This window comes from Patagioenas fasciata, chromosome 6 (genome assembly GCF_037038585.1).
Source record: "Patagioenas fasciata isolate bPatFas1 chromosome 6, bPatFas1.hap1, whole genome shotgun sequence".
In the NCBI taxonomy this organism is placed as follows: Eukaryota; Metazoa; Chordata; class Aves; order Columbiformes; family Columbidae; genus Patagioenas; species Patagioenas fasciata.
In genome coordinates, this window is record NC_092525.1 from 36,924,572 (window position 1) to 36,938,043 (window position 13,472).

Consider the following 13,472-nt stretch of genomic DNA (forward strand, 5'->3'; position numbering starts at 1 on the left):
AGAGCAGATATCCCACAAAGAATTAGAGAATTAACAGTAACTTAGTTTCTAAAAAAAATGTTTAGGTTGAGCAATCGAAAGAGAAATAAAATGCACCTCAAATCCAGTTATTTTTTTATAACAATTTTAGTAATGAATTGCATAAATACATGTATGAGAGAAAAAGACACAAATATAAATTTTAGTCCCTCCATTGTTATTGTTCACGGAACTTTTTTTGCTGTAATTTTCCACAAAAATTTATTTACTCCCACGTATATAGGTTCAACTTCGAAACGTCAAGCTGAAACACAAGTTTAAGAAAATTTTAAGATACAGAAAGGCCTTTAGAAATGAAATACTTACAGAAGCTACTTGAGCCTCCACAAACTATATTCCTGATGAATACACATGTACTGCTGTAGTGATGGGGGTTGGTTAGAGCTCAGTAACAGGCCCAGTAAACAGCAATCATTGAAGTCTGAGCAATGTGGATACACTACAACCATTTATGTCAGGTTGATGGGTCAGAGCCTTTGACTTAAACAGCAGCAAGATTTAAATATAGTAGACACACCAGTTGAGAAAAGTTGTTAGCTTTTGTATGTGTGCATTCAGACACAATATTTTCATTTTAGACCCTTGAAAATAAATTGCAGACAGAAGTTAAATCTATTTTCGTCCTAAATGAAGTATTGAGTTAATAAAGGAACTATGGTGCAAAGAGCTACATTTGCTGATTTTATAGAATTCTGTCAATATTCCATTTTGATATTGTGCTCAAAAGCAATCAGAAAAGCTCCAAATGTTGTTTCTGCACTTTGAAGATTGAGCTACCAAGCTAAGAGAGCTGATTAACTTTGAAGTATTGTCAAACTCTGAGCTATCGCTGTCTCTATCTCCCCCACCCCATTCTGGCTCTCCTTCCTTCATCTTGCCCAAGAATGTTTCAGTCAAGCCTCTCTTAAAAATACATTTTAATACAAGAATTGTTTTAGTCCGAATTCTATTATGAAACAGAAATTAGCCCTATGGGCCAAAACATATTCTTGATCTACAGTTTATATAACCTCACACTGCAATACTGCAGCCAGAAAAATAACCACTTATCCAGCCCCCACTACTCACCATCTGTCAATTTTTCCCGTCCCTGGAACATATATACTCACAATGTATATAGACACATAGAAGTTTAGTGTATATGCAATCCTTCTTAGTAAGAAAAAAGAATTTGTAAACCACAACTTGTTAAGAATATACCACGGGAAGGGGGGAAAGGCAACTTCTTGCCTTTGGAAGGCTGTTTCCACATACTGCATGCACCACTTTTGAAAGTGTTCAAAATGAAGGCAAGTGGTTATTAAATCAAGCCCTGATGTGTGGGGAAAATCATCACTTTTCTTTACAAGAAAAAGAAGGTTAATGTGTACTTTTAAACAAGTGTTTTTAAAAAAATTGAGAAGTTATTGACTAAAACTAAGCTCTGGCAGACAGATTTTGTGTTAAGAGGACTGAGTGGGGAAGCACATGAACAGGTAAGGTGGGAAATCAAATCAGTAAGGTGGACGGTGACTCCATTCCGAGCAGCCTTTAGCGCTAAAAGCAGAAATAGCTTGTATTTCATTTGATGAGACGTCCTGAGGGAGAGACAGAGCTTAAAGGAAAGGAAGAATCCTCCAGTTGGAAAAACGAGGAAAGGTGATTTTTACAAACAACAGTTAAGTCCATGTAAGAGAGGCAAGTTTTAAATGGAAAAGGCAAGACAAGAGAACATGGCAGGAGTCAAGAAGTGAGAGAGACAAGGGCTGAAACAGGAGTTTTGGTGTGGACAGAGAGATGACAGGTTTCAGGGATGCCATTTAAGGAAAAGCAACAAGGTGTATGAACAGCCTGCCTGGTGGGATCTGAGAGCAAAGCTGCTGGGCAAATGTAACAAGGGTCCTCAAAATCAGAAACAGACTCTTTCTGATCTTATTGGAAGCGTTTTCAGAAGTTTCTGTCCATATCACCCCCAGCTAACATACAACAAGTGACCTTGAGTTTTCCAATGCTGGTTGAGTGCACAGTGAATCTTGAGTCACTGCTGGAAAGACTTCAGCTGATCTGTTCTATGCAATGGAATGGCATCTAAGATTTAGAGAAACAAACATCCACCCTAGGTTATCAAATACCAATAGAGATATAGATTATCAAATACTAATCTTTCTCAGTACCAGTAAATTCACTGCAAGCCCATGCAAAACTGTTTTGCATTTTTAGTATAGTATTGCCAGAATTAAGAGTATCACTGAAAACCCAAGCATCAGCATCTTCTCATGGATGCATCATTTGCAGAAATATTTTTGTTTGCAGTTTTAAGTGGAACTTTTAATTAGCAATCTCACAACAACATTGTGCCTGGGTGCTTTCTGGTAAAAAAATGTTGCTGAAGTTAATTAATATCGGACAAATATGCCTTTAAAGAAAAGTCTTAAATATTACTGGTAGCAGAAGATGTATGATCCAATTTAAACATCTGCCTATGAGTATCTATTGCAAGTCAGAAATACAGAGTTGCAACAATAAACTGCAATACAAGAGATTCCATAGTAAAATGCAGTAATCTCCAGCAGTTACTGAACTTCCACAAACCATAGTAGCTAAATTATGTTCAAAATATGCCCTTTTTTTTTTAGTGGGATTAGAATAACTTTTCTGGGCTTTTCCTCAGATTTAGTAATACTGGTTTATTTCCCTTATAAGAGCATTTATTGGGATTACACTTTAAAAAACCAAGCTATTATTTTCTTATGTTTTGATTTCAATTCTGTTTCAGCCACTAGAAACATGTTTTGCCATTCTCCAAGAAACAAAGAAATAATTTAATGTAAATGCATCTTCAAGGAACAAAAAGCAAGCAAAAATTTTCAAATTCTCATTAAAAGTGACGCTACTTACTTGGAAATGATTTCATAGTATGTACTATTAGAGCACACCCAAGTGACCTACTACAAATCACCTCCTCATTGGAGCCTCAGAACTATAAGCAGAAATATTTCTTATGCATAACCAAGGAAAACATAATACTCTCAAACTAAAATCAAACTTAACATTTCAGAGGCAAGATATTCATCCATGGACACCACAACATTATAGAAGCCTGAGTTAATAAAATATATACGAATAGGCTTTCAGCAGCTTCATCAATTATGCAATGATTTTTTTGCTTGTTTCTTTTCACAGCAGCGGGAGAAGGGGTTTCAAATACATAAATATGTTCTCCAAAGGGTTTTGTCACTAGGTTAAAGGCTGTGCTCATTCTCTCCAAAATGCCAGGCATATCTTTGAGTGTGAGGAGCAAATTAAAAAAAGAAACAGACAAACCTTCCAACAAAAGCATCCAACACCACAGACTTTTGGGAGAGATCACACTGCAGTAGCTCACGCAATTCATTTTAAATTGCGTAATTAACGTAAAATAAAAAGTAAATCTTTAAAAAATAGAAATGTAATCAATGCATAGGTTTGAAAATTACTGCCGAAAAGTTTAAGGGTCAGTGTACACAAGGCACCACTAGTTCGAGTGCCAGCATTCCTTTTTACCATAGAAAGCAAAATAATAATATGAAGTATTAGGAATTCAGTACTGACAAGGAGCCCTACAATTGGAGAATTTTCCCCTCTGACCTGCAATTCTGCTCATAAGTAAAGCTATTGTTTCTCTCCTAACTCTCTGCATTCCTCCCAAGTTAGCCTGACTAATATTTCAGTCTCCTAGAGAAGACCTAAAAGGAAAAAGAAAAAAAAGATAAAAAGAAAATAATTATTTTTTCTTTGAAAAACAGACTACAGAGAGTACTGGAAGCTTTCAACCCTCTACCCCCTCACATTCACCACTCAGAAACAACAAGATGAATATTTTGTTTCAGTTTTCTGCCAGCTGCCTTCTTCCAGATTCAGTGCAGCTTATGCCCACCTCAGGAAAGCCCATTGCGAGGCTTCTCATCTTGTTTCACACTCCTAAGATGTTCAGCATAAAAACAACAGTAGTTTAGCCCTACATATTTGTTTTAATCACATCCAGAAATCTTTTTTCTATAGAAACCCTATAAAGCTTTCTGGTTTATGATAATTCTGAAAGTCCAGTGGAGAATGCAACAACAATGAACGTAATTGCATTCCATTATTTCATGTAATTAAAATGCAGGTCTTCTCCAGGGCTTTATTCATTATTTATAAGTCAACAATACCTTTTAGAGTTTGCAATTATTAATTATTATTACTATTACTAGAATTCTACCCACAAGAAGAGGCATTTATTTCACACAATCCCAGAATGTCAGGGACTGGAAGGGACCTGGAAAGCTCATCCAGGTCAATCCCCCCACCGGAGCAGGAACACCCAGCTGAGGTTCCACAGGAAGGTGTCCAGGCGGGTTTGAATGTCTGCAGAGAAGGAGACTCCACAACCCCCCTGGGCAGCCTGGGCCAGGCTCTGCCACCCTCACCATGAAGAAGTTTCTTCTCAAATTTAAGTGGAACCTCTTGTGTTCCAGTTTGAACCCATTGCCCCTTGTCCTGTCACTGGTTGTCACTGAGAAGAGCCTGGCTCCATCCTCCTGACACTTCACCCTTTAGGTATCTGTAAACATTAATGAGGTCAACCCTCAGTCTCCTCCAAACTAAAGAGACCCAGCTCTTTATTTATACCTGTATCTTCTGCACTGCTAAAAGCTGAGTATTTAGAAATATCTGGGAGATAAAATATTCAGTTTACATATAACTAGAGAAAAACAAAAAGGGCATTTGGAGCTGCTAATTTACACAAGAATCAAACAAAAGGCAATGAGACTACAGCATGCAACCACTTCAAGTGATGATTGCCTTTTACCTCCCATAGGAGACAGAAGAGAAGCATTTCAGGCCACATCATGAGAGCCAGTGGCTGCAGTGACAATGATTGGATTCCAGCAGGGCTGCAGGTGACTCGTTCCTGATTCTCCGGTGCACTATGTTACCAATGTCCTCCAGAAAGCTGTTTCTCTAAGCTGACTGGCAAATTGTTTATCATTCCAACCAACTTCAACTAGCAAGTGGAATCACAAAATGGAAAGCAGGTCTGCCGTATGATTGATCAATGGCAGTGCTAAGATCTTAATTTGACTAGGTAGAGGGAAATGATGACCTGGGAAGAATAACATTTAAAGGTTTTGGGAAGGAGCAACATCTGTTACTAGTAGACAAGTAGGGGAGAGCGTAGTTTCAGGAGCCCCAAAAGTTTGACAGAAGATTTTACAGAGAAAGCTGAAAACCAGAAATGGATGGAAGTCTTTACCTTTGTAAGCTTCCTTCCTGACCAGATTTGGAGCTCATTAAACCCAAGGGTTTCTGACTAAGAACTGCTAGTCAGACAGTTATGCAGCAAGCACTTGATTGGATTTGTTGGACTGCCAGAGCCCTGTCTCCAGCTGTGTCTAATCACAAGTGCTTTAAATGGAGAAAACAGAAGAAAAATCCACAAACTATACCTAACCATTGTGTGTATCAGAGGAAAAAAAAAAAAGGCAAAACATTTTCTGATTACAGTTGTGGGTCAACAGGTAAAACCCCGAAGCACAACAGCTGGTTATAAGCATCCTAATGACAAGCTGCAAGTGTTATGAAGCTTTTAGGGCAACAAAGGCTTTTTCTTGTTCACTCCAAAATAGCAGTAGTAAGGGGAAACGCTAATATGCCAGAAAGACTACAATGACCATCTACCTGAAGGAATAACAACATCCCTCAAAACTGCATTAAAAAAAAAAAAAGTCTAAAACACTGAAATACCCTTAACACACTTCAGAGGCAACTTACTTCAGAACTTAACTTGTTTCACTTGAACAACCAGATATGGGATCTAGTTATGACTTCTGACAACAAGTTCTACAAATCTTCCAGCACCACATACCTTTTCCATGTGTAAGTAGCTATTCAGAAAGACTAAGTCACCTCTCGGTATTTTCTTTAATAAGGAGCTGGACACATGCAACAGAAGAGATGTATTAGCTTGTTTTTCCAAAACACGGATCATTTTTATGGTTTGTTTTGAGCTATACTTCCATACCTTTAAAATATGAACAGAACTGGACACAGGATTCTAAAACCACACAAACCCAAGATTATATGTGCCTCTATGCTGCTGCTGTCCTTTTCCCATAGCCAAAGATCAGCAACTGTCTTTTTTTCTACAGCACTGTGCTGAGAACTTACACTGCCTGTGATGCATAATTTTCCTAATGCATTCCAAGAGTGTTTCATTATTATTTTTCTTTTAAAATCTCTCATCTATGTGCAATCCCTATTTGCCTGAATTCAAATGTGACTTCTTCAGACTATCACCAGTTGAATAGATAAACCAGATCAGTATCATTAACCCTTCCTTTTTATTAATCCAATACTGTTCATGCCCTAAATTATAATCTTCTATCAACTTCCAGCTCTACAAATGATTTTATCATCAGCTACATAGTTGATAAAATTACAGCATTTCATCAACCATCCTCCCTAGAAAGCAAACTTCTCCCTTAACAGTAGACAGAAGTATAAACAAATGTTCATGTCAGTGATCTAGTTATTATCATCTGATGTATGATATATCGACGCCTCCAAACTGCAGATCTCTCAAAAACCTACAGTTCAGGAAAAACTACCTACCATGAAACCGTATCAACTGGCGCTATTTACACCTTTTATTATGTTATCTGTGGTAACAGAAATGCAAATTAGCAACTCTATTATTTCACAGGTATGACCCTTAACTTGGTTGTTTTTTAAGATTTGGAGCTAAATTGATTTCCTAATCATTTGGAGCATTTTCCACTTTCCCAGATCAGTGAATAGTAAGTGATGGATTAGTGTGCTTTCTTTATGTAGCCTTTATCCAGCTTCTTTAAGTTTTGGGTATAAATCATCCAGGACTACAGATTCTGATTTAGCAGATGCTGCCTCTTTTGACACAAATGATCCACATTCCTACAGAGCAGAGGCACTTTCCTTTCTGTTTCTGTTCACAACTGTCATTTGTATTTTGCAGTAGGTGGGGTGGGAGGGAGTGGAATAAACCCATACAAGAGCCTCTAGCATTCTCCCAAACATACTTTGCTGTCTCTCCCAGGAAAGTTACCAAAAACCTGTCAATTTCAAAACATCCTACTTCAAACATTCATGCACTACACTCAGTGTCACACCCCACAGGAAAGCAAATGATCTAAGAAATCTTTAGTCATTACATGTTTTTATATATTGAATATTTAACAAAACCATCCCCCATTTTAAGTCTAATAAGCACCACAGTTTTAAGTCTACCACACACCACAGTGCCTGGAAACAGATGATGTTCTGGTCTTGTTCTAAAACATTCTGAAAAAGTGAAGCATTCTTTAATATATCATTTGCTGCTCAAGCCACAAATTCAAGACAATGATGATGAAAAAGCCCCAAATCCTGAACAGTGAAAACACTACTCACTAAACCACTTGATTACTTGTTTTCCTCACTCATCTGGGCCAGCACACATAGAATTAATAATGAAGTAACAGACATCTACTCAAAAGGTCATTAATCATTTCTACAAAGAACATTTCAAAGGGATTCAATTCTCAAAATGTTCTGGGTAAACAAGAATCCAGTTACCAGATATAAAAAATAAAATATCAATTTGAAATACTGCCAGAGTAACCAAGCAAAACAATAACTAAACACAAACATCACACTGAGTCCTTTGAATACCTTTTTATTAATTTTGCCTGAAGAGAGCAATTACAAATAAACTTCTATTTTAATAATGGATATACACTGCAACTTTATTTAGGGCTTGTGGTTTCAGACACCAAAATAAAACATGTAACTGCTTTTCTACTTTAAGAATTACATTAACAGGTGTACGCAGATGTGTCAGAAAGCCAACTTTGACCTGAATTTAATTCCTGCCTTGCTCAGTGCTGTATTTAGTAGTTGCAGGATAGCAGGAGGGCTCAGAGATGCAAGTACTGCCACCTTGTGCCAGTCCAGCTGAAGCCCAACAAACAAGACCAGACTGAAACTAATCCCAGAACATGTTCTGCCTTTAAAGTCTGACAGTTATTTGAGATCAGATGCTTGGTCTTGAATTATGAAAGAGCATAATAGTATCAATCTTTAAGAACTTCCTAAGCCAATTCTTTAAATAAAAATAATCAAACTATCTGCACTTAATCAGCATGTCTGGCAGCACCCACCCATTATATTTGCCATTTTAACATCCTGGTTTTAGTCACTCATAACTGTGATAAATTTCAGCCACCAGTGATAAGAGCTTTGGTAATAGATGTTTATTTCAGACTAACTCTTTCTGCATAAATATTTAATGACCCAAATCAACACAGACTTTAGAAAGTCGAGAACTATGAAAATTCTGAAGTATACTGACAAGCCACACAGAAAAAACTTCCTCTCTCCATTCTTATCTAACATACAAGCACTACATCAAAGATTACACAATAATGTAAAGAACCTGATTTTTTTCTGTTTATTTACTCATAGATGTAATTCTGCTCAGTGGATATTTTAGTGACTTCTCCTTCACAACAATTACTATTACAAGCAATAAAAATGTAAAATTGGAGTACTCACCAATATCATTAGCTAGTGAAGCAGGATCAGAGACCCCAAGGGTAGCTTCAAACTCCTCCTGAAGACGATAAGCTCTTTGAAGAAGGGATTCAAGCTTATGAATGAATTCAGCACTAATGATATCCTGCAAGAAGAGACACATTAGAAGATTTTTCTATTTGTTTACGGTCTGTAAGATTCCTCTGTAAAATCTAAGAATATAAAGCCTTCAAAGACCAAACCATGGCACGTTAACTTGCTACGAACTGCACAGGACACTGCCAGATGAAGATTTCAATGTCCAAAATATATACATACCGCACTAGAAATACTGAAAGCCACACAGTTACATGTCTATTTCAAAACATTAGCATTTAGTTGACAAGAACAAAGAAATAAAGTTCAAGCACATTATTTGTAAATATTCATAAATAGATTATCTTTTCCAAGACCTTTATCTTTGCTAAGCAGATATCCTCTCACATAGTCATAAAAGAAAGGGATGACCCAAGGGATTTTGTGCAGAGCACTAGTATGCTTGGGAGCTTGATAATGCCATCCAGAAGCAAACACAACAGCAATTGCCAAAAAATACATGAAGCTAATTCCCTCATGCTGCACTCCCGCAAACAACCAACAAAAAAAAACCAAAACAAAACCAAATGAATAAAGTTAAATGTCCTTTAAATGCAAGACTACTAAAGTGGAATTTTGAATTACTTATCAATTTTGGTAACAAGATGCAACAAATCATCAGGGCAGCAGCAGTAGATTAGCAATTGAATATACTCACTTCTACACTTTCTTCTGCAATTGCGTCTCCTGCTCCAAGTTTAATGGAACCACAACCCGTTTCATCTTCAGCTTGCCTGTTACGGAAAGTTAGTGCCTGCTCCCATCGCCGCAGGGCTTCTTCAAATAGCTCCATACCTAGGGGAGATTGGGAATACCTCCATGCTCTCAAACACACAGCTTCCATATGTATCCACATTTTAGACTGACAGGAAACTATGTAGCTAATAAGCAAAATTATAGTAGAGATACAAGTTTTTAAAAGAACAGCAATTCCCAGCCTAAAAAATATATATCTGCCTTTTTAATAAGATAAAGAAGTTCACAATATGATTAAAGCAACAAAGTTCAATGTATTTTATCCTATTTACTTTAAAAAATAATTTGACCAATTATTATTACAATTATAGGAAGGAGAAAAAAATATACTTGATCTAGAGTTGTTTTTTCAAAGTAAGATTTCATTATTTTATGGAAATGTTCTTAGACACACGCCAACAGAGACTCTGAAAAGAACACCACAATAATACCGTGTGTCACTTTGCCATAAAAACAATAAAGTATTTACATTCACTGTTGATAGATGCTGAATATTCTTATTGTAACTTACCCATCAAATATAAATTTTCAGGTGTGGTCACTGGAATATTGACCAGCTTAATATCATCTTCGTCTGCTTTGTCCCAGGAATTAGAATTGGCACAAGCACAACTGTGACAAGAGGTGGCACTCTGAACCTTACAAAAAATAAATCAATTTTGACATGTTGTTATACAAAGTATCCTTAAAACTACATTCCTGCCAGAGTACATTACAGCCAAACTATCTTCCTGGAAACTGTTTTTACTATGCAGTAAGTACAATGGCCTCTTCAGCATCCCTAGCCTTCTGTGCAGCTGGTTCAGGAAAGTTGTTCCAGCTCAGTGAAACCATTAGGTGATCTGACATTGAAGAGCCTTAAAACACTTCCACTTACCGAGGCCAGGCTTTGAACTGAACCAGAGTATTTACTGAAAAGTCCTCCATTCGTATAGATACAAGACTGAGAACCTTTGTCCTTGGCAGAGCTCAGAGAAAGAGTCAAGTTTTGCCGACTACTGGAACAGCTGGAACCTAAGAGATATACTGATTTTAAAGCTGCTGCAAACTCATTCTATCTTTTATTAGTAAGATCTATTAAGAATTACATTTGCTCTCTTCAACAAAATCCAGTTTAGAAGCAAACAACTATTCTTTTGTTTACAGTTCTACACGAGAAACTAAAAATTAGAACAGAATACCTATAACAATAACCATGCATTTGAGCATAATATTTTCCCATCCTATAAAAATTAAATCTGCTTTTTTCAGTATTGAAATACATCCACAAGAATGGCAAACCCCATTGTTAATATACTATTGATAAAAAAAAGTTTTAGCCCAAATTCATGATTAAAACTTCGCCTTTGATAACAAGACCAGTTTATTTATAAGACAATGTAATTTTGTTCCCAATGTGTGTAATTTCTACTTTAACAATTCAAACCTATTCAGCACTAAAGCAAAACAGTTTTACTACTACACACTGTCATGCACACCCATCCCCTCACACCCCTTTCCTTCCCCTCCAGGAACATAAAAAACCTGGGGGGGGGTCCATCACGTACCTTTTTCTGACGCAGCTGCTTTGGTGCACTCTAACACTAGATGACTTGGTTCCCATGGTGGCACTTTCTTGTTTTTCTTTCCACGTCTCCTTTTAAAGTGATGGGCAAGAAAAATAACAGATATTGCGCTCACTGCTGTTACCGTGAAGAGCTTCCTTAACCCAGGGGAAAGCTTTATCTGAAAATAAAATAATGTGACTTCTTTAGAAATATACGCTCTTTAACTCCCACCTTTCCTTCTACCCTCCGTTTGGCTATGGCTTGTTTGAGGGAGATAAGAGATGCTGCTCTCACGTGGCCTGAGAAACAAACAACTCTGAGTAAGGCCACAGACTAAAGGCTTCTCAAAGTTCATCATGGTGAGTAGGTGAGGGAGTTTACAAAGGGGCTGGTGCGACAAATGAGTGGCTGCACTGAGACACATATTGCAGCACCAAGAACTATAAGGTATATCACAAATCCACAGACTGTGGGGACCTAAGTAAATTACTTCCAGACAAATTTTTTTATATATATTTCTTTTTAACACAGGACAATGCGGGGCTTCAATTAATCCTCTAACAACAACAACAAATACTGAGAAGAAACTCACCCTTCACAACTAGACTATTTCCTTGCACTGTGGAGAACCAGAGGATCCAAAAGCTAATATTTGCATGGTGTTTCATTATGGAAACAACATGTATTTGGACATACTTCTCTAAATAAACCATTTTTCTAATTGTTACATTTTATTTTAGATCTAGATCAGTCATAATCTACAGATGTTTAAATCAGCAAAAAAGAGCCAGACATACAAGTGACTGGAATTAAAAGCCATTAACAAAGTTTAGAAAACGTTAAGTGACAAGATATATAAAGGAAAGAGCCATTTAACTAGAAACTAGAGTCCACATACACAAAATCTTTTGGAAATTCATGCTGCTTCAGAAACAGACTGCTGGGAGAAAATGAGATCTGCAGTCCTTGGTGGCATTTCTGTAACATGTTTTCTCATACAAGAGCAAGTTGGGCACCCAGAGCACTGTTGGACACTGTCAGTCCCCATTTACTCCATACTATCAGAGCTAGGGAATTTAAAGCAGCTTTAGGAGTTTCGCTCTGCACTGAGTTTGTAATCAACAAGTCAAACGCCTTTGACTTGAGAACCCTGTCCCTAGTGGTGCTGGATCTTGACAGATGCCGAAAACCTGGCACTGTGCTCTGCGAGGAAAAGGAAATCCCTGCAACACAGCACAAACGCATGCTTACGAAAAATGATGTATTTCACAGAAAAGAGTTAGTAACCAGATAACTGAGATTAAAACCTTGAGGCTCACAGAATTAAATGTTAAACTAAAGTTCCACAAAACTGTAAGTAGATTTTCCATTTGTTTGTGCCTACAAACACAATAATAAATAAATTAACAGTTAAATTAAAATGTCTAAGGAGGGGAAACTTAATTGTTGCACACACTGAAGTTGCACATGGTATTTAAACAGGATATGAATAAACTGCAACGTAAAAAAGAGAAATCAGTGATCTTGCGGTGAGAACTTTAATGTATTCTAAATATAGAAAAATGTGAAAATAATCAGATGAAGCTAAGATTGAGAGTATCACATTCTGCTTTTATATGCAGCAAAACTTTGAAAAGCATTTACGTGTAACGTGAAAAATGAAATACGAAAAATTATGCTTCTGCTTACAAGCATCTAATTCAATAAAACACAGACATATTAAAGACATGGGTTTTAAAAGTAGAACTTGATTAGGACTTGCTAATGTCTATTTTAAAATATATTATTGGCATTCCTAATTATAAATATTTTTTTATTGTAATTACCCTTGTCAACGATAAAAAAAAAACTACTGAAGCATATTTTGTACACAGCCAACTAGAAATTTCTTGTTTTCCTGTGTATAATGGCACCAGAACACAGTTCACTCTTCAAGAAGCTTATTCTCTGTGGGATATGACAAAGACTTTATAATTTCTCAATTAATTCTAACTTATTTTACTCTATCATTTATCACATATGTAGTTATAGACAACTAACACCTCTCTCCTCTGAATCTCTACAACACAACTACAGCTCCTCCTCCCTGTCTTTGACATGAAGGTGTTCTAGGGACAATCGTATGATTACCTGTAGACAAGGAAAATCAGCTTCACAACACTTCCAGCTTTTGTCAACCCAAAAACTAAGCTCATAATGTACTCTTTGCCCAGATTTGAGTGACCACTATCCAGGCTACTAGTGAAAACCAGCCTACAATATCAATGAAATAAAATAAAAATAGAACACTCTGGTGTCATCTGTAAAAGGAAATACTGTGATTAACAGAGCCTTAGGATTTTATTTAAGATCTTTCTGTAAGTAAAACAAACAAAACTGGCCAAAAGAAGAGAACAAGTTTAAAAAAGCAGCCTGCTTTTAAAGAATCATTGCCTTGTTTTAGTCATT

At 36.7% G+C, this 13,472-nt stretch overlaps 1 protein-coding gene across 3 annotated transcripts in view; it reads right to left on the minus strand.

Annotated features, from left to right (window-relative positions):
- MIGA1 (mitoguardin 1) overlaps positions 1-13,472 on the minus strand; it is a 33,990-nt gene that overhangs the window by 18,861 nt on the left and 1,657 nt on the right. For 2 of the 3 annotated variants that reach the window (XM_071810556.1, XM_071810554.1), the window contains exons 3-7: positions 11,025-11,202; positions 10,355-10,491; positions 9,989-10,115; positions 9,380-9,516; positions 8,608-8,731 (exon numbers count right to left, since the gene is read on the minus strand). In XM_071810556.1, coding sequence (XP_071666657.1) covers positions 8,608-8,731; positions 9,380-9,516; positions 9,989-10,115; positions 10,355-10,491; positions 11,025-11,202 — 703 coding nt within the window. The remainder of the gene's footprint in view (positions 1-8,607; positions 8,732-9,379; positions 9,517-9,988; positions 10,116-10,354; positions 10,492-11,024; positions 11,203-13,472) is intronic. The other variant, XM_071810555.1, reaches the window with a different exon arrangement.